General features: G+C 41.7%; 1 protein-coding gene across 2 annotated transcripts; it reads right to left on the bottom strand.

Annotated features, from left to right (window-relative positions):
• Positions 1-54: 54 nt before the first annotated feature.
• Positions 55-21,671, bottom strand: eea1 (early endosome antigen 1). Of its 2 annotated transcripts, XM_063901663.1 has the most exons (30): positions 21,528-21,671; positions 18,372-18,449; positions 18,136-18,248; positions 17,979-18,033; positions 17,820-17,885; positions 17,662-17,695; positions 17,478-17,582; positions 17,077-17,198; positions 16,251-16,406; positions 15,424-15,438; positions 15,026-15,142; positions 12,475-12,813; positions 12,096-12,245; positions 11,741-11,860; positions 11,318-11,521; positions 10,980-11,180; positions 10,701-10,814; positions 10,401-10,556; positions 10,127-10,266; positions 9,629-9,959; positions 9,457-9,558; positions 9,176-9,370; positions 8,814-8,996; positions 7,118-7,303; positions 6,902-7,033; positions 6,276-6,461; positions 5,934-6,172; positions 3,357-3,477; positions 3,154-3,252; positions 55-2,781 (listed from the first exon to the last, which is right to left on the bottom strand). In XM_063901663.1, the coding sequence occupies exons 1-30, from the start codon at positions 21,549-21,551 to the stop codon at positions 2,662-2,664; spliced, it is 4,203 nt and encodes a 1,400-aa protein (XP_063757733.1). In that variant the 5' UTR covers positions 21,552-21,671; the 3' UTR covers positions 55-2,661. The 2 variants fall into 2 exon arrangements, with proteins under 2 accessions (XP_063757733.1, XP_063757741.1); XM_063901671.1 differs by lacking the exon at positions 15,424-15,438 and having other exon boundaries at positions 21,528-21,670.
• Between the last annotated feature and the right edge of the window lie 63 nt (positions 21,672-21,734).

Below are 21,734 nucleotides of genomic sequence, written 5' to 3'. Positions count from 1 at the left end.
AAACACATTTAAAGTATTAAAGTAGTCTATGAATGAAAACAACACACAAGAAAATAGAAACATACTGTAGGTTTTATTTACGTTTGTCATGACGATGAATTAGAAAATCAACTGGTGCATGTGAGCATAAATTACATTGTTTCTCTCTTCCCCCGACTGGTAATACATGGTGTGTGTCACTGCTAACTGTGTGCAGTGACATACAAGACGTTGGCCTAAGGCACACCTTCACAACCATCAATTATGATGACTAAACACAGAAAATGTGAAACACAGGCCAGTTAAGTCACCATGCATGATAACTGACAGCAACACGAAGCAAGCCACAAGTCAGTGTGTCAACATCTGTGGTGCCTTTATGTAGAAAAAAGGAAAAGTAAGACACTGATGAGTCCACCAACATTTTCACTGTTGTCATGTTTTTACATCCACAAGTGTTATATATATTCCTTTTTCTCTTTCATTACAAACATGTACAAAGATAACTATGACAGCCTTAGTATTAATGAGCGGTTTAGTACATCAGGGCTAGAAATGTTGAAGCCTGTATAAAGTCGGTGGTCCTATGTTTGAGGCTGGGCTCCATATAGACTATCCCAGAATACAATAAGGTGCAGATCATCTCTCTAAGGGACTGTACAGACTGACAGATAAATCACAAATCTATCATCAAATGCAGGCAATGACGTGATGTTTTTGACCACTAAGATTTAGAAATAGTGCTTTTCCTGTACCGATCTGAGGTAGACATAACAAAAACCAATGCAACACTAGAGACAGGTTCATGAGAGCTGAGATGGACATTTCTTTTTTTTTTGCGCAAAGAGCTATTTTTGTTAAGTCTGAAACAATGTGCTTGTTGCAAAATGCCTCCATTGTGGCCTGGCTTCCAGTGTTTCCGCCTGCTCCAGTCTTTAGACAATTGCACAAAAAGTTCTTACCAATATCCGTCAACAATTATAAATTATACAAAAGCTGGAATTTACTTTTACAGTGTCCTCAGCTGCACATAGGTTTGACAGACAAAAGACAGAAAACGCTGCACCTAAAGGCAGCACGGACATCCCAGAATAATGAGAGATACTGAGGTTCTGAGCAGCCAACATTCATACAGTGCAACTCAGCAGCACACACACACACAAATCACACACTCTGTTACAGCAACATTACACACAAACCCTGCTCTAAAGCAACACACACACACACACACACACGCAGCTCCAGCAGTATTCAACGTTGCCGAGTGAACGCAAGCAGCGAAAAGAATAAAATGTACATGCAGGCATCTTTAATGACTGCTTTAACAGTCTGCAGAAAGCACCACCATTTGCAGAAATGAACACGCAAAGAGAAATATGGCTGTGCATTAAAAGCCTCTCAGGTCATCGTCCATGCCGTTTCCAGATGAAAAAAATGTAGGACCTCATCATTTAAAACTCAAAGCTTCATAAGAGATGCTTAGAAAAATACTGACATGTGAAACAAGCTCAAGGTTTTCATCTCGGCTGTTTTCCTGCTGCAGACATTCTTTGGTCATGAATTCGGCTGAACACATCAATATGAACAAACACACACACACACACACACACACACACGCTGCCGCACAAAGGAAACATGCAGTAACTGATTCGACGTCACAAGTCCTGTACAGAAAAATCGCTGGTGCATAAATCAACTCATAAGCTTTTTTTTCTAAAGACCAGTTTTAGTTTTTACAGTTGGAAATTCAGAAGACCAAAAATGATGATTGAATGCGTTATGTTTTACAATGTGCACATCAAAGGATCCAGTGCTCTATACTAATGTGAGTTTGCTAAATACTGTGTACTTTTACATTTAAAATCTTAATGTTATGTTTTTATTAAATCTTTTCCACAAAACATTCAATTAAAACGTATAAATTAGAAACCTTTGGACAAATTTTATTCGGGCCAAGTGACTGAGCACTTCACTTTGTTTACGCAACATAAATGATTTTTAAAAGCAAATTTAAATGATTTTCCTCAAAAAAGGAATAAAATAACAGACTTTTGTACACACACAAATAATACAAAATATTTAGTACCGATTGATTTTACCTTCCTTTCTTTTTTAAAAAAAGTTTTTTTAGTGATCAGTTCGATGTAGTTAGAAAATATGTCATATTGGGTATTTACAGATTTTATTTTTTTGACAAAGCCGTCAGTTTTCTGCATTTACGTTTGTAGGGCAGCAGCGATTTTCAAGCGATATTTTACTTCCCCCCCGTCACTCCTTCAGTGTCCCACCTCCTGACAGCAGATGACACACGCAGCGACCTCCCTAGAACTTTCTAATAATCCCGAACAACCGCAGAGATGTGAATGCAAACTTAAAAGAGATGGTTGGTGTTCAGTTCTCACTGTCTCCCCGTTCTGGCAGTCCACAGGAGTAGCAAAGGCACAAAAACAGATACAGACAATCCCCCCCCAGATCCCATCACACAGCCCTGGTTTCTCTTCAGTTGTTTCCCCATCACACCAGAGCCAGACATCACACACTGGTGGGAGTCTTTGCACAGGGTCTGTCCTCAATAGTGCACATTAAATATGACAGAGACGCCTTCTTCTGCCCGCTGAAGTAAGAGGTGGAGGGTAAGGGGAATGGGGGGAGGGGGGGTGTAAAGGGGTGAAAGGGGAATCATCATTGGAGATCCTCAAAGCACGTCTCACAGACCCGTACTGGCTTCTTAGAGGACGGCGTGAGGGCGTTCTTCGATGAACACTCGTTGCAGAAAATGTTGCCACAATGTCTGCAGTGGTGCTGGAGATTCAGAGGAGAAGGAGACGGATTTGTTACAAGTTGGAAATTAAGGCTTAAAAACAAGTTTAAAAATAAGAAGTCAAAAAATGTTTACCTAAAAGATTGTAACATCTTAAGAAACTGAAATTATATTATTTATATGATCGCCATTTCCCCTGTTTTAAGTCACGGACACATAGAAGAAGAAGACATGTGGGACTTTAGTAGGTAATTGATCATGTGACCTGACAGATCAATCACCTGACTTCCATTTTAGCGCACCTCCTTTTTACCTTTTGGCTTTCAAGGCTGGAACTTTATGAACTTATTAGGCCAGAGAGTCTTTCATTTGTTTCCTGTAAGCATCGATCATAAAGATAACTTCCTCCTCACCTTCCTGACGGTGACACTGAAGCCTTTCCCACAGGACATGCAGTTCTGCACCTCGTGATCCTCAGCCCACTTCCTGGTCAGACTTTGGGACTGCTTGATCTAAGAAGCACCGCATGCAGGAGTTACAACCACAGCATCCCAGAATACGGTTTTACAATCAATGTACAGTTCCAACAGGGCCTGCAGGGTTTTCTATGACTCACCTGTAGCGACTGGTTTTCCCTGCCCAGCTCCTGCATGGCTGCCGTCGTGTCGTCCACCTTCCTCCTCAGCTCCACCACCTTGGCCTGCAGCTTCTCTATCTCGCCTTCACCCTTCACACACCTGAAACACAGTCACAGAGCGTGCGCGGATGATGTGTGTGTTCATATTAACGAGGTACAGGTGGCTCAGGAGGATTATCCATTACCACTTCTCGACAGGCTGCACAATATGTATGTTACTGAATACTTTGGATACCCATTTGTTGTGAAACTTCTGGAGCAATGGAGACGAAACTCAGAGAGACACAGGGGAGCTGGAACTTTGATGGCAAACACTGAAGGTTTATTATGAAGTTAATGGCCGGACAATTGACAAGACATTTGCTTGTCAATTCCGCTCTGAGTTGCCCAACCAATTCTGAAGATCTCTTCCGTAGTCCGAGGTTTTAACTAGTTCAGAGTGTTTAATCAACATTCTTCATTAGCGAGACTAAACAAATATGGATCCTAAATCTAACTAAAGCTGACGCACATGGGAAGAGAATGTACGTCAGGGAACCTACGTTACAGATATGAAGGGCTTCTAGATGTCCCTAAACAATAAAATATCTCAGGTCAGTTTGTGCTCGGTCATAGACTGGCATCAACAGAGCGCCCAAGCCGTCCCCTCCTTAAGGGAGATTACAGCAACCCCATGGCCGTAAGAACTATGCCAATGGAATACAGACAGAGGAAGGAGAAAATGATGAACTAGGTCAAAGGTTAAACACCAAAACAAACTATTCCCTAACACCCAACTTTTTGGTGGTTTATAATGACCAACATGCTGTATTGTTGTATTTTAATTCAATTATTCGTCCAGACATCAGCAGCATCTACACCACTCGACTGAGGAAGAAGGCCAGCAGCAGCATCAGAGACACCGCACACCCTGCACACTCACTGTTTGACAACAAAATCACACACTAACAGACTGAGGGACAGCTTCTTTCCAAGAGCTGTGGCCTCCATCACTCCCATCCCTGTCCACCTTCAGAGCACATTACAACAACTGTGAACAAACACCTATACTCAAACTAATCTTTATGGCTATTTTTCGAGCATCTTTTGTTACTGTGTAAATATGCATGCAGTCATTGCTGCTACCTCTGCTTTTATTGATTGATTTGAGTGTATTTGTATTGCTGCAGTGAGAGATGCCAAAGAAATGTTGTTAAAGTTTGTAGTCAAAAACAGCCTCATGCTTTTGCGTGTAAAGCTTTTTATACGAATGCATTGCAGTACGTCACTGCTGACAAAGCAGAATATCACAGCAGTTATTTCTTTAAGGAAACATACATTATATCGATGTAAACCTGCTGACTCACATTCAGGTAAGTTGTCTGCTCCATGTTCTGATACTTTGTCCTAACGTATGCGTTCTCGTTTGGTTAATCAAAATGTTCTTTTCTCCCTTTTATGAGTGTGCTGTGATGTCACATGGAACAGCCTAAAATAGGCCTCATATATAATGAATTTCACGGGATCATTTTAATTATCATTTGTTATGCAGAAGGAAATTAAGTTCTTTAAATATTGAGACCATAAATGAGTGATTTCAAAGTTGTAGGAGAGATGTGGGCAAAACTTCCCAGCAGCAATGAGTCTCACATGAGGAGGTCATCAAAACTTTTGAAGTCAGTCTTATATTAAAGAAGTTAAAGAGTATGGCTTGTTGAAGAGGTAATTGAAATGTCAATTATTTCTTTCTTTTAAATAATGCTTTACATTTGAGACCAGAAAGAAAACTGTGCAAAGCTCTTTTTTATTTGTATTAGACCTCCTCCCTTCTGCATGACATTTAGTAATAAATGTAGGATCACACACTGAAATGTCAAAAAAAATACACGTTGCTATTAATTGCCAAGACACTGTCCAACTACCCATTATATGTTATTATATCTCCAGCCTTTTATCCCAGCAACTACAGCACTGTTGACTCCCCCAGTTGACTGAGAGTTTGGCAACAAACCTTATTAGTATTTCCTTTTTTTAAATACCTTTAAGAGTTTTTTCGCAAACTTTCTGAAAGTGTTGACATTTTACAAAATCCTTACTCAGGTCATTGACATTTTATCTTTATGTGAAACTGCCCTTGCTGCCGGTTTGACCTGGACTCACCTAAGAAAAGATGTTATATTTTTTCATTGAAGGCTGAATAAAAAAATGTAAGTTCCTGTTCTAAAGCGATGTGATTGTGCTTAGTCTGGAGAATTGTCAACATATAAAATCAAATTTTGTGGCCGGCACTGGATTTCAATAATCACACTGTTCTGCTTTAATAGCAGCGATAGTGTGAATACGGATTACCAGCTCATCTTTTCAATTTAATCTTTATGAAGCGAACTCATGTCACCAGCTCTGCACAACAGACAGGAGTGTTCTAAGGAGAGATTAAAGTCATTCCTCACTCAAACTACGTTAACTCTACATACTTGAGTGAGTTTGAATACCAATCAAGAACATCCAAAAACTTCTCAAGACTTTCTAAAGTATGTCTGTAAAGAAACACCCATCTATTGCAGCGTGACTCCTCACCTTTCCAGCAGCGCCCGCCTCTCGTCCTGGTTGTTCTGCACGGTGGCCTCGAGCACAGCAATCTCTCCTCTCAGCTCGTCCGTCTGCTTCTCCAGCTCCCCCACTCTCCGCTGGCTGCCCTGCCACTCTCTCTTCAGCGTGGCCACATTTTCGTTGAGAGCGGTCACCTGCACACCCATCTTAGCCTCTGCCTCCTCCCCGCGCTTCACCTGCTCCTCTCTGGCTCGTTTCTCTGCCAGCTGGGGGAGGAAGCATTGATGTGTCATAAAAATGGATCATAAAAGGAAGTGAATGACATTTCAATCACGTATTATAAACATTTAGGTGGGGTTTAGAGCCTACCAGCTGCTCCTGGACCTCCTTGGTTTGTGCGAGGAGCTGCTCCTCTCTTTGGCTCCTGCTGTCCCTGGTGGCCTTGTGCTCTTTCTGCTCATGCTCCAGGGTCTTCTGTGCGGCCTCCACCTGACCCTGCAGCTCCAGTTTCTGCTGGATCAACAGCTGTTTGGCTTCCCGCAACTCTACCAGCTCCTGATAGCAGCAGAACATGAGGCTTTATGCACAATATTTGGTGGTTAAAGGCCATTATAGCATTTATAACAAAAGAAGCATCAACTCTTTTCACTAACGGACTTAAACTTTAAAAGGCTTTAAGCTCAGGAAGTTATTGCTCTGACAAAAGCTTCGGATCAATCTTAAGACATTTTTGAAGAGCGGAATAATCCGATGCTCACGTCAAATAGTTGACTCAAGCACGCACAGATAAAACTTTAAGGAATGTGTCCCCGATGACCTGCAGTATTCCTGCGTAAAGCTGTTTACATAAGACACAAGCATTGGAAGCAGATCATGTCAGCCGGTATGAGAGATACATCGTACTATTCAACTTATCAGAGGAATATTCTAGCCTCTCTCTTGCCCTCTAAATAAAAAGGAAGACATTGTTAGTTGTGCTTTTGAAGTACACTGACCTTCTCGTTCTTCTCAGTGAGTGCTTTTAACTCAGAAGTCAGTCTGGTGTTATTCTTCTCCAGGACAGTCTTGGCTTTGTTCAGCTCCTCTGCTTTGCTTCTCTCCTTCTCCAGTTCCTCCTTTACATGACTCTGTGGGAGTAATCATAATTTAGAATATATAAACTGAAGTAATAGAAGTGTTTATTTCTGTATGAGCAAAAAGGTAGGTCTGACCTGTTGCTTCTGTAGCTCGCTCAGAGTTTGTTCTTGCTGTTGGAGCTTCTGGTCTCGTTTAGCCAGCTCCTTCTCCAGCGAGCCCCGGCCCGTCTGAAGGTCCTGGATCTGAGTCTCTAAACCGGTCTGATGGGTACGGTTAGCGGCCAGCTCTTCCTGAGACACACTCAGCTTCTCCTCTGACGCCTGCAGTGAGAGGAGGCAGCAGGGACATTTTATATTAGCATCAACACACATCCATATACTAACTGTAGTCCATCTGTGGTGGTGAAAACTGCTCAGCACATCACCAGGACGGAGCTGCCATCGATGGAGGACCTCTACACCCAGCGGTGTAGGAAGAAGGCCGGTAGGATATTAAAGGACCCCCATCACCCCAGCAACAATCTGTTCTGTCTGCTGCCGTCTGGCAGACGGTACCGCAGCATCCGGACCAAGACCACCAGACTCAGAGACAGTTTTATACCACAGGCTATAAGACTACTGAACTCCTGAGCTGTGTGAATGTCTACTCACATCTGTTTATAGTACACACATACATATATATATATATTATACACATCTGCCATACATATCTGTTTATAGTAAACATATCTATATATTGTACATATCTGCCATATACATCTGTTATACGTAATATATGCATCTGCCCATACCTCCTCATTCAACAGTGTAAAGTGTTTAAATACTCTCAATGTATTCCTCATATGTATATATTTCACATCCTCAAATCTTTATTGTTGATATTGTAAATATTCTTCTCTTTTTTGCACTATTTTATTTATGTTATTTGCACCATTTATGTGGAGTTGTTGGAGGAGCACGCGACATAAGATTTTCATTGCCAACATATACGCTGTATCTGCTGTGCATATGACAAATAAAACCTTGAAACCTTGAAACCATATACTAACTGTAGTCCATCTCTGATAGTTAGTTAAAAGGGATGCAGTACCACAGATTCTCAATCCAACATTTCTACTTAACAACTTGAATCCCACAACCGGCCGGTGGGTGGGTTTCTTTTTCTTAAAATCAACAAATATACCATAACCACAAACTGTGAAAACAGGATGCAGTGTCCTTGAACAAATGCATCTGTTTGGAAGAAAACAAATATAATCCTTGAACAGAGATTTCTCCAAATGGCTTCATTCAACATGTCTCATTTAAGATGGAGAATCAACCGTCTGCACTAAACAGATACCTTAAGAAACAACTGGTAAGTGAAGTGATGAAAACTATGTGAAGCGACCAATAACTGTAGGCGGTTCATAACAAGCTGACAAGAGAGGACAGGAGAGGCTGTAAAAAGTAAGTAAATAGTTGCATAGACATAGAATGTGGAGACCCTACTTGGTAAAGCTTATCAGCACTTGGAAAAATGTTGCATGTTTAGCTAAAATTTTTCTCCCTAATTTGTCAAATTAAAGTCATTCAACTTGGATGTATAGGTTTAATATTTCATATGTTTTCTATGAATTATGTCATAACTGTTATTGTACATCAAATACCTTAATGAATTCTCCCTACTTCATTTCATGATTGTGCTGTTTTCATGTGGGGTGTTTGATTTATATACTGCAGTGGAAAATTAGGCTACAGTAAAATGTGAGAGCAGCAAAACACAGTTTGGGGGTTCGGAGGGTTAATCCTGAATCAGTCTGTGCTCCTCCAGCCTTCCTGCATTACCCACCTTCATGTCCTGGCGCAGGGCAGACACCTCAGACTCCTTGCCGTAGAAGTCAGACTGAAGCTTGGTGAGGCTCTCCTGGCTTTGCTCCAAGGCCTTCTGCAGATCTGTCATCCGACCTTTCTCAGAGGCCAGCTCCTGGCCGAGCGCTGACACCTGCGCCCTCAGCTTACTCTCATCCTCCGCCTGGAGGGAAGGGTCACATAAACAAACAGACTTTAGAAAACACACAAATTAAGTACAACGCTGTGGAAATGCAGATTATATCTCTCTTCTCAAGATACAGGAAGTGCAGCTGTGTGATTAACTCAGTAGGACACAGTTGTCAACAGTATGCATGTCTGTACTTTCACAATGCTACTTGCCTTCTTGACATTACTTTCTTGTAACTCTGCAACTTGAGCCTTCGTTTTCTTCCTCTCCTCCTCAAAGGACCCCTGGGCTGTCTTCAGTTGAGCCCTCAGCTTCTCTAACTCTTTCTCTTTTTCCGTCAGTGTCCCCTGAGTCTTTGAGCGCTGCTGCTCCAACGTGCTCAGCTGCACTTTCAACTTTTTCTCTGCCTGAAAGTTAATTGACACATGACAGGTTCAAACCAACATTGAGAAAAAACAACTAGAATTGATGCAACATGTTATCAGCAACGTACCTCTCTTAACTGCTCAAACTGCTCTTTAGATTCTTTCATTGCCTTGGTGATGGCCTCGTTACTCTTAAGAAGCTCCTGTCTGGCCTTCTCATTGGCCTTTTCCTGCGGATTAAGAGGGATTAATGTGAAGGTCCTGGTAATAAACTGGCTGTGTGTAACTTTCTGAACCTACCCTCTCCTCCATGGCTGACTTGTGGTTCTTCCTCTCCGTGTCCAGTTGACCCTGACTCTCTTTCAGTGCTTTTTTAGCCTTTCCTAGGCTGTCCTGCATTGAGGAAAGCTCCTTCTTCTGAGCCTCTTTCTCCTGCTGGGCCTTTTGTAGGTCTGCTGTCAGGCTCTGAGCTCTCCTGTCCATATCTGCATGCTTAGTCTGTCCTTCCTGGGTCACCTTGTCCAGGTTCACCTGCAGTGCAGCTTTGTCCTGCTCACTGCGCTGCAGGTGCTGCTGAACGTCACTCACAGCAGCTGCATTTTTCTTCAACTCCTCTTGTAGTGTTGCAGCCCTAAACAATGGAAATGTTTTTTGGTTATAATTCATCACCAAAAAGCAAAATAATAGCATGAGGTTGACCCGGCACTGAATACAATCACAGAGTGTTAGTAACAGATGGATTTACACACATCTGTTCATTGCATTTTAATAACACTGCACCAGTAGACTTGATCTCACCCTGCTTTCTCCGTGTCCAGTGAGCGCTGCAGCTCCTTTGCTTTCCGTTTGACCTCTGACCCCTCCTTTTGCAGCTTCTGCACTTCTTGCTGCACATGGTCGCGTGCGGCCTGCAACTCGCCAACCTGAGACTCCAGTTTCTGTGTTTAGATTCAAATTAGTTTAGAAAAACAAAGATGTATACTGAGGAAACCAGAGAGAGGAACAAGTTAAGGCCTTTACTGCCCCTCTATCAGTCCAACAGCTGTACTCACAAGGAAGAATCATCACAAACCTTATTGAGTCCCTCCAGCTGCTCTGTACGCTGTTCTGAGGCCAGCAGTCTGTCTTTGCATTCCTTCAGACTGGCGTCCAGCTGGGAACCCTGCTCCTGTCTCTCCTTAAGCTTTTGGGCTTGCTCCTCCAACTTCTTCTGAACTTTATTCAGCTCCTTTACAGGACAGTGGGAGAGGGTGCAGGATACGAGAAGGCAGAGTGAGGTGAGTGAAGGGAGAAGGAAGAAAGCAACACATGGTCAGGCAGTAACAAATATGTTCAAAGCCAACACATGCAGTGGCACAAAGGAGGTGCTAACCTGCTGCTTGTCCTGCAGTGCATGCTGGGCAGTCTCCAGGTTGTTTTCCAGGTTAGCTTTCTGTGCAGCCTTAGCTGCCTCTGCAGACAGCAGCATCTCTGTCTTTGCCTTTAGCTGAAGAAAGAAAGACACATAATTATTATTCTCTTTTATTTTCAAATTCAGTTTGCCAACATACTGACTTTTGATCTGAAGTTGTTGAATGCAATCTGGAAAACAAAGACCCCACTATATGTATTTAAATACATATTGCCCATGTGTGCTTGTGAAGGAGTGTACCTGAGCATCCAGCTGGGCAGTTTTCTCCTTGCTGTCTGCGAGATGGGCGGTGACTTCGGTGACAGAGGTCTCCAGGGTGAGGGCCCGGTCCTGGGCTGAACGCAGCAGTGTCTTCTGCTCCTGGACCTGCTTATGCAGGTTATCCTGGGCTTGCTTGTTGCTCTCTGACTGGTTCTTCAGCTTGTCTGTCAACTGTGTGACCTTCAAGACCCACATATAAAGAACCGTTTTAGAAAAGATCTAAAAACATTTCCCTGTCATTACTGTTCAATAAAACTGGCCTTTCTTTATGATGTTAATAGATCTATTGCAGGTTTGAGTAGTGACCCTACATATACCTGTTCCTGTAATGCGTGGTTTTTCTCTTTCAGCTGGTTGAGCACAGCTGTCTCTCCCTCCCCGGCCTGGATCTTGGCACACAAGTCGTCCCTCTCGGTCTCCAGCTGAGTCACAATGTCCTTACTCTTCTGCAGCAGAGCCTCCAGATTCTGGATCTTCTGGTCCTTGTCTCCGATCTGACGCAGGACCTGCTCCAGGTCGTTCTGCAGCATAAGGAAGGTCAGCATAAGAGAATGAGAGGCTGTGTTTTGTGGGAGGTTTATATTAGGATTTTCACAAAGGTGTTGAGCTTATTGCCTGTGGAGGGACAGAAATGCTGTTGATGTCTGTATCAGAATAGAGTGTTTACGAGTGCAGGGCCTGCCACTCTTTGCTTTATACCCTCTCTATACATATCCGAGGGTTATTCCTGTGAACAGTACCTGTGCCTCACGCAGTTTGCCGTTGGTGTTTTGCTGCAGCGCCTGCAGCTCCTGGTGCTGCTGCTTAGCTTTCTCCAGCTGGTGCTGCATGTCTGTATTCTTACTGGCACTCTCCTTCAACTACAGGTGGGAAACAAAGAAGCGCATTCATCAGCACAAACCTATTTACCTGAATCGATATTTTGTGCATCTTCCTGTTTCTTTATGATCAGTCTACAACTGTACCATAGACTACACATGCAGATCTTACAGCATACCTCCCATCTTGAGATGCACACTCAGTTACGTACAGATGTTCTGTCTGCTCTGTTACGTTACAGTAGGTCGGTTTCCCTTAGCGATCATTAAGGCCTACCTGTTCTTCTGCACGGGACAGTTTGAGCTGCAGGTCGGCGGCTTGCTGCTCGCGGTCTTTTAGTTTCTCCCCAGACAGCTGCCTCTGTTCTTTCAGACGACCTTGCACCTCGCCCAGCTGCCTCTCCGCCTCCAGCAGTTTGGCGTGCAGCTAGGGAGAGCGCATGGAGAGGGGTGATAATTAAGATGGACGACACAAGATAACAACGGTAATACTAAAGTAAATACTGCAGATGAAGGAAACACAAGGAGGGTGTCTGGAATAATATTTTCATTTGGTTTTTTTCTTCACATTTCTAAATAAAGTGTGTGCCTCAATTCTTCTCGTGCAGGATCTGTCTACTGCAAGTACTGTGTGTGTGATCGTCTGCCCTGCTCACCTGACTGATCTCAGTCTGCTGCTGAGCACCTTGGCTGTCTTTTTCTTCCCTTTGCTGCTCCAACTGCTTCCTCTCAACCTTCAGCTCAGCGTGCTTCACCTCCAGCTCAGTGATCTCACTCTTCAACTTTGCCACCTCCTCAGCCCTCTCTCCCAGCTGTGCCTGGGCCTTCTGCAGGGAGGCTTCAGCCCCTGTGGCCCGAGCCTGGAGCTCCTGAACCTCCATCTCCCTCTCTCTCAGGCTGCCTTGAGCTCCCTTCTTGGCAGCCTTCTCAGCTCCAAAGCGCTCCTCCAGGTCCTTGTTCTCTTTCTCCTTACGTTCAAGCTTCTCAGACAGGCTCTGTGAGAACAGGAGAGGACAACATGAGGCAGATGCTCACAACTTTAGGAATTATTGGGAGTGAAAGATGAGGGAGATAATAAGCAAAAATAGAAAACAAAAGCGAGTCAAATCTTATTTTTTTAAGGGTGGCAGGGTCTCATGAAAAAGGATAAAGATTGACAGTGTTTTAAAAGTGAGGTCTTTAATGATTAAAATGATTCCTGCAATCTCAGCTATGGAAAAGAACAGCCGGCTGTGTATTGTAAAGTGAGGTATGGCATTTCTAGGGGAAAGGTTTACAACACAGGACTTGGAATAAGGTAGCGTGTAAACAGCACTAGCCCTGCTGTAAGCTCCGGCAGTAAACTTGGAAACAGGGTGATAAAGAAGAAAATGTTGTTAATAGTGGAGTGTGCTGCTAACCAGGGAGTGTGACAGGGCACCTGGACTTCACAGACATCCGATAAACCTCTGCAGGCCACCCGAGCAACTGGCAAACCTAAACAACCCTCTACAGACACTTTCTGTTATTTCCTTCCTCTTTGTTCTTTCCGCTCCTTCATTTGTGTCTCTCTATAGCTGAAGGTACAGGCCAATAAACCCCTAATGGTCTTTCACCTGTCTGTTCTTAGTCCTGATCCTCTCACTGTCTGCTCCATCACTTGATGCAGAAGTGTTCGGTGGGGGCAACCACTGGATATCCAATTCTGTAATTCCCCTTTTACTCAAAAGCCTTGATGACATGCCTGCTGTGGGAGGATTTAATATCCAGCAGGAACCCAGTGCCTCCAGCTCATGGGATCAGTACGGTTACCTGTGGTTGTATTTCACCCCAAGTGACGGCAGAGTTCCCCCCCTGCTGGTTTAATTATAGAGCTGCGCGTGGTTTTGTATCAACATGTCTGAGTTGCCAAATGAGGCTGGTGACAGCAGAGCATTGTGATAGAAGCTGATGCCGGGCAACAGACGTGGGTTCACAGAAACAGACACTTGAGAGGGGCAGCTGGTAAGGCTTATTAACATTACTGGAGTAAAAGTAAATCCTTCACAATCATATGATGTATAATGTTTCTATTTCCATTTTATCAAATCAAGGTTAATGAACAACAGGTGCCGCAAGAGTGTATGTGGGGGGGGGGGGGGGGGGGGGGGTGTCTGATGGAACATTTGAAATAAACTAACTTTTTTTTTTTTACAGGCAATGCAGTTATTGTTACGTAAATACAAAGAGCTAAAACATTTCAATCAAAATATTGATAAAAATTTTTATAGAAGCACATTGTTTTATTTTTACATTATATTTTGTATGATATCTAAATAATATCCATTCAAAACAATAGACGGCTACATGTTTAAGTCAATTTTTAGGATTTGAAATCCGTTGGTCACCCATGGATTTCCATGCTGCTTCACCGGAAACTTCTTCAAATGTATAGTAGGTTGCAGATCAGTAAACTCTTCGCTCTGATAGGTTAATAATCCCTCATAATCCCGTCAATCAGCCCTTCGGTCGTGGATATACCAAATCCCACTGCCAATCGGAAAAAGCCCAATGCACCTGAAGTATTCTGCTGAGAGACAAAACTGTCACATGACTATGACTAGAATTACTGCAATGCAGTGCCTCCACCAAACACTCAAGTTACATCTTAGAGCAATTTCTGTCCAAAGTGTCGTCACTTGTCATAAGTGGCTTATGAATTATGGAGTATTGACCATCTCTTCATGAGGCCGCAGTGACCTTTTGCAATCTTATTCTAATCAGAGCATCCTTCAGTTCAACTGGATGTTTGGCCCAGGTTTTCCTCTAGCAGTTCCTGAGACAATGTGTTCACAGGAATGGTACAGGCGCAGAGGCATTATAATTAATGCCTAATAATTTAATTGTAATCAAAAACTGTACTGTACTTTGCTCTTCACATGCACAACATCATCCATAATTACAGACATACTTATCTCAATGGTGCTATCCTGCACTTTACCATATTGCACTTGTTATTATTACACCTCAGTAACTACCTAAATATTCTATTCTGCCTGTCTGTATATGTTGTGTTTAAATCTGTGTGTACTACCATGTTATATGTTGTGTGTCAACTTTTACTTGCACATTTGGAGTATGGGGAAACGTAATTTCAATCATCTGTGTAATTACTTGTACTAATTGCATGGTCTGATCGACAACAAAGTTCATTCATTCATAATTGTTGTTTGTTTCTTTGTTTGGTACCTGGCTCTGCTGCTGCAAATTGTTCAGATTGCTTTGCAACTGGTGGATCTGTTGTGAGTAGACAGCTGCTTCCTGTGGACCCTTCTCCAGCTCTGCTTTTAGTTGGGATATGGTCATCTGCAACACAATAGAAGCACACTGTACGTTACAGTCGGCAAACAATTGAGTGCATATTCAGATGATTGAAGCACCACTGTGAGGGAATGACATGAAGGGAGAAAAACAAACTTAACATGGATAAGTTACAATCAGAGTTCATTCGCACAAAAACCCAACGAAAACATGAAGAAGTTACACTCATACAAAAAATCTGTAAACCTTTTTGCAAACTTAAAAGGAACTGAAAAAGATGAAACTTAGTTAAGGGCCAATTTCAAAACTTTTTTCCAATGTTTTACCTTCAGTTTACGAATCTTGAAGAAATAGTGAGTGTTGTGGAGAGATACAGAATGAGAGGAGCAGAGGGACAAAGGGAGGGAAAGAGAGAAATACAAAAGGTAAATCATGATACATCCATGAACCGCAAATGGCCAATCTGTAACAAAGATTGCGATGCTACTTGGATGAGAATTTATTGTGCCAACATCGTGCTAAAAGAGTATTAAGCAGTCCCTTTTGTACTGTTGCTGGGGAAAGATGGTGCATTAGCCTTATGTTTCAAATTCATTGCTGACGTGTCTCTGGCCACCCTTGAGAATGCCAGCTGACCGCAATCAGCTCCGATACTTTTATACTGTGGAACTCAACCCTTGATGATTAACCACGACTGTCCTATACTGAAGAAATCAGACGCAAAGATGTGCAGAGGGAGAGGTTCGGGGCCCTGCAGCCCTCAATAAGTGTTCTCATTCTTCTGGGATCAAAAATGCAGGAAGTAAGGCTAAATTATTCACCGTGAATTACTTAGTGAGAGTAAGAAATATATATTGTATCCCTACAGTACGTTGGAAAAAATGTAAAGCTTTTTTTTCAAGTGCAGTGGATCGACTTAAAAAATGAGACGAAATGGGAGGGTGGTCATATTAGGAATACTAAATTATACTATACATACACAATAACATCTTGAAGAGTATGAGGCAAACTGTGGGAATTAATTTGCGTGTTTATGTGACTGTACAATTTAGGGTTCAAGAAGGGAAGGTTTTTATGCAACACATCAGGTAAAAAGTTAAAGTGAGATTGAGCAGAAGTACATTTCAAGACATTGTGTGTTTTGTCCCCTCACCTCTGAGGTAGTGTAATTAGCCTGCAGCTGCTCATAGTGGGTCTTGAGGCGTTCAGACTCCTCCTCCCTCTCCCGGGTCATACTATCCATCAGTGTCTGGACCTGCACCAGCTCCTTCTGCAGCACCTCCACATCCTCCACTCCCGGCCGCTGCAGCTAGGGGGCAGAACAGAGGCACTGGGTTAAAGTTGGGAGAACTGAATGGAAGACAGTGTGGACACAGGACAGGTCTTTTGGAATTAATATAAATCAGAACGATATCCTTAGTGATAGCTGAACATTGAAAAAGTATATGGATGTCTCCTTCAAGCTCTGGAATCTATATATTTGTATGCAGCCTCTCTGAACCACCTAAGGTAGTAAAATAAGGACGGATGTAAAAAAAATAGAGAAATAACACAACTCTTCTTTAGAGTACAGGTGCATTTCTGTCCCCCATCGGTTTTGGTCTATATCACCAGGGAACAAAGAATAATTACATCATTCGCACTATTGCAAAACATGTGTGAACATACTATTTTATATTAAATCAGGCTATCAAATTATATTCTAAAAAGATACATTTTTGTATGATTGTTACAAATCATATTGCTAATCATATTGTAATGGCAATATCAGTCAAAATAACCGCAATTTGTGGCATTTTTATATCATGCAAATATACTGTACGTTTGGAATTAACTGACCTAAAGTGAAAGTTTTGTCTGACTTAGATCTGCTATGATTCTTCCGCCACAAATCTCAGAGCAGAACAGATTTCATAGTGTCAATTCAATGTCCTTCTTTCAGACTCCAGAGCACAACATCAATGAAGTGTGTTCTGTACCAGTTCAGTTTGGAGTCCCTCGTTCTCCTGCTTCTCCTTCTGCAGCTGTTCGGTCAGTCTGCCCAGTCTCTGGTCAGCAGCCTCCCTAAGGCTCTTCTCCTCATCATAGCGGGACTTCAAGTCTGTCAGAATAAACCATTGTTAGTAGCATATACTATCATATTTCAAATAACACAGATAGATCACTTGTTAACTCATGTGAGGAAAAACATATCAGCACAAAATGCAAACCCTATCCTTGAGTCTGTAAGTAAAGTAAATGTTGAATAAACTACTTCAGAGAAAACACAATGGATGGATTGACCAGATATAACAGTGGGATAGTGAAAGAGTTCTTCAGTGTTGTTGAATGATGCAGATTCAGAGACACAGGCCTTACAGTTTCCTGGCGCCACACTAACCTACTATCTCTGTGGCCAGCTGGGCAGCCTTCTGCTCAAACAGGTCTTTCATCTGCTTGATGTTGAACTTTTCTGTCTCTGCTTCGTTCAGCTTCTTTTCAAGGGCTGTGAAAAGAGCTCCAGATATAAGTGAATGATGTTTGGTATCTTTTCTCAGTTATCTCAAACATAAAAGGTCCCCTACCTAAATCCTCAGAGCCCGGTGTCTGTCCATCATTCTGTGGAATTGAGAGTAAGAGAGAAACATGTACAGTAAGAGTACGCATTTCCATCATGTTCTATCAAGCAGTTTAATATTCAAAGAGCCATCGAAATAAATCTTAAATATCTTGAAGGAATTACTTGCTTCAGTTGTCCCTGGACTTTGTCTAACTCCTTTTTGAGTTCTTCGGAAAACCACTTTTCCTCCTAATCAGGTACAAAAACACACAGAGAAAAAATAAAGTCTTTATTTAACATAAAATGTACACATATCTGTTGGTCTCAGAAGCTCCACCTTACCTTAAGAGAAGTATGCAGGTCCTGAACCTCCTGCCGCAGCATTGTAAGGTCCTCCCTAAAAGAAGGAGAGGCTTGTTCACAAAAATACATAAACACAAATGTCTGTCATCATGAGGTTGAGCTTATTGTCCCAATAAATGTAAAATTAAAATCTTACCGAGTTGGAGCCATATGAGTGGGCAGGTCTCCAGTATCATGGAACAGCTCATAGTGCTTGAACAGCTCCTCTGCTGAGTTGTGAGACTTCATGCACTGGGGACAGATGAAGCCCTGAAAGCAGAAAGACAACATCAGACCCAACCATCAGACAATAGCTTCTTTAAGTGTTCATGTCTGCTTCCAGGGCAGAAAACGTTTTTTTTAAGTTCTTGATAAATGAAAAGCCAGCGTTACCTCAGACGTCTGATCATGGTTAAGGTCTGTGCTGGGCGGCTCTGACTCTGCGTTCTGGGAGCCTCCCTTCCCAGGAGTCTGGAGATGAGAAAACACATTATATTAGTCTGAATGTTTTAATATTCAAAGGTTTTATTGCCATATGCACAGTAGCTGAGCTAAAGCACTCTCTAAACATTTGTAAGATAACTCAACTTTTAGACAATGTTAGGAAGAAGATTTGTATCTTCTTTCTTTACATTTTAATCCCCACGATTGGCTTTGCCCTTTCAAATTGACAAACTATATTCTAGACATTGAAACATTGCATAAAGTAGATTTTTTTGCAGATTTATTTAGTAATCATGATATCAGTTATAATATATAGAGTACAATTGATGTATTTGAATTTAAATGAATATCAAATTAATTTGCTCTATTTTTTTATATTGTGTGTGAGTTTGTGACATGGTTAAACATATTTTTTATACATTGACACGTTTCTAATACTCTGTAATTCTAGTGTTTTTTTCACATAACTAAAACTATAAGGAATAAAAAATGTGCTAATCAAATTATTCCAAGGGACATTCATGGGGGGGCCTTGGTATATTATCCATCTCGTAAGAGGTTTTTCCTCTGAAAAACAACCTCTAGCTTACCAACCGCTGGTTAGGGTTCTAATGCTTGCGCAATTTACTTGCCATGTTTTTGTTTTGGTAAATGCTGGATCAAGTGAACCTTAATGAATTATTGGAAAGTACAGACTTCTCAGAAAATAGGGCAAGGCTGGGACGGAGTCATGGCTTACACATCTCAAAAACAACTCTGCTGGGTGCGACTTAAGACTTCAACAAATGTTGTGTAAACAATTAGCTCTACCCTGGAATGTTATTGCATTCTCGCTTCAAAAGCATGAATATTTAAGACAGTTGCACCAGTTCTTCCAGCTGCTGTATAATGTTTATAAAATGTATTCAGCACCTTGGACATTTTCCAGGTTTGAATCTGGAAAATGTTGCATAGAGATTCAGCAGTTTTGGATAAAGGTCTGTCATTTTCTCTGTAATTTGCCGTGTTTATTTTTCCCAGTACCGTCATAGCCCAGCCACCCACAGAGCAGTATCCCCAAAGCATGATTCTGCCACCACCATGCTTTGTGTTCGGGATGGTGAAGTTCTGGTGATGTGCACGGTTTGGCTTGGTACCAAACATTTAGGATGACAGCTAAATGCTCTATTTAGTTCTCATCCGGCCATAGAACCTTCTTTCAATTCGTCTCCCACAACTTCTGGCCAACACTAGCCCAGTTGTCAGTTCGAGGGTATTTTCCAACAGCCCAGTAAAAGCATGCAAAATGCCTCCCATCTGTGTGTCCACAGGCATTTGGTCTGCCTGACTATTGTGCTACTCTTAGAAACGCTGTAAGTCATGACAAAGCAAGAGCTATGACTGCGCCTTTTTATGATTGACTTGTGATAAGGATATTCACTGGCTTGGAAATGTTGTTGTTTCCTTGACCTTACTTCACCTCCTTTCCTTTCCACAAATAACCTTATTGCTAATGTGTGCGAAGTTATTTTGCTTATGTTAAGAAAATGAACCAACCAGTAATAGGATTTTTCAGATGCATTTAACCTTTGCAATTATTTGACTTTAAAATATTACGGTTTTAATTTTTGTAATTGTATATTACCTGTAGATTACTATGTTCTGCTCTACACTTTACATAGTTTGAAGGTAGAAAGGAATATGGTCATATCAAATCAGCACAGTCCACTGACTTGTACATATGTAGTAGAAGTGTCACTGGTGGTCTATTCACAAAAAGGGTTTTGCTGTGGGGGAGACTTCACAAACATTAAAATAATGAATTCAACATAGCAGCCTAAATTAAGTCTTTACCGTTTTTAAGGGTTCCTTATACTGTCTAAATATAGAATGACAACATGATTTAGTGTCAACGTAATACACCATAAAGCACATACATCTACATATTAAGTACTGTAAAAAAAAAAAGAAACAAATTATGGTCAAGGGTGATGGCTCTGACAAGATTCAGTGAAAAAAGAAAGAAAACGATTGCAATAACTATCTTGAGAATGTGACCTACATTTTGAGGAGTGTCAGTTCCAATAATCTGACACACTTTTTTATGAACCAAGTCAGAGGTTCACAAACGTTTTCACATGGAGGACAGATGTAAAACATTAGAATGGAAATCTTTAACAGAGGTTTTCCTACAGGCCCCTAAATCCATTATAATGACTGTGCTGTTAGCTACACGGTTTGAATGACTGCTAGGTTTGTGTAATGAGGTAATGGAACAAAACATTCATTCAACATACTGTTAAAAACTTCTAATTTTGTTTTACTTCCTCAACCTTTTCAAGACAATCCCTTAGAATGTAATTTACATGACTATCCCAGATTTAAGGGCATAATGTTAAAATGGATTTTCCTGGTTACAAGGTCTTCAAAGTGTACACACTGATGCAGTTAGCAATCTTAGCAATGTCCTGGTAGTAAATGTAGTCCTAAGTAGAACCTAGCTAAGAAGCTTACCTCTGTAACTCATACATGTCAATGATGTGACAAGCTGGTAGTTTATGTTTAAAACAAAACATTTCACCATATACATTTATTACGAGCTTTATAACTAAAAAAGGGACATGTAGCGGTCAGCCTTTGGCTAACGTCAGCGTTAGCATGTGATGAGTGGACGATGAAATAATCTACTGCTATCACAAAGCTAGCTAACGGAAACCATGAAAATAAAATGAATCAGAGCCCAAGCACTAGTTATTTATAACGCGACCAATCATGACGGACAAGTATCTATATAGTTTGCTACTGCATTACATAGGGCTTGCTACATCCATGTCAATAGTAGCATCAACCAATCGTACCAAGTTAGCATTTTGATGGCTAGCTGTGTCAACCCCACACAAGGAGCGCTTGATATGAGAACCTTGTTCTGACAGTGTGGCGGGGCTTATTCCAATTGAAGAACTGTTGGCTACAAATACAAAACCCGCCCACCGACTATACACTGTGTCATAAAACGTGCACTCCCACCATGAAACCAGACAAGGATAGGCCTGTGTCTCCTGAGAAAAATAACTCAGTTAACCAAATATAAGCTATACAGTTCACTTTGTTGAACACAAATCTTACCATTTGAAGGATCCGTCTTAGCATGGTCTCAACTGTGTATGTCCCGATACTAAATCCAATCAGTTTTCCAAAGCAAAGTTGACGTCGCTGGACAACGAACACCTGACTGAGCTCAGGCAGCGGCGGCGAATGGGCGGGTCATGGAGAGGATGGTGAAGCAGGACACAGTCTGGCTATATTCAAGACTATAAAGTCAGGTCCTGTTTT

Source organism: Eleginops maclovinus, chromosome 2, assembly GCF_036324505.1.
Source record: "Eleginops maclovinus isolate JMC-PN-2008 ecotype Puerto Natales chromosome 2, JC_Emac_rtc_rv5, whole genome shotgun sequence".
In the NCBI taxonomy this organism is placed as follows: Eukaryota; Metazoa; Chordata; class Actinopteri; order Perciformes; family Eleginopidae; genus Eleginops; species Eleginops maclovinus.
Note: the sequence above shows the minus strand (reverse complement) of the source record. Positions and strands in the feature narration are given on the sequence as shown.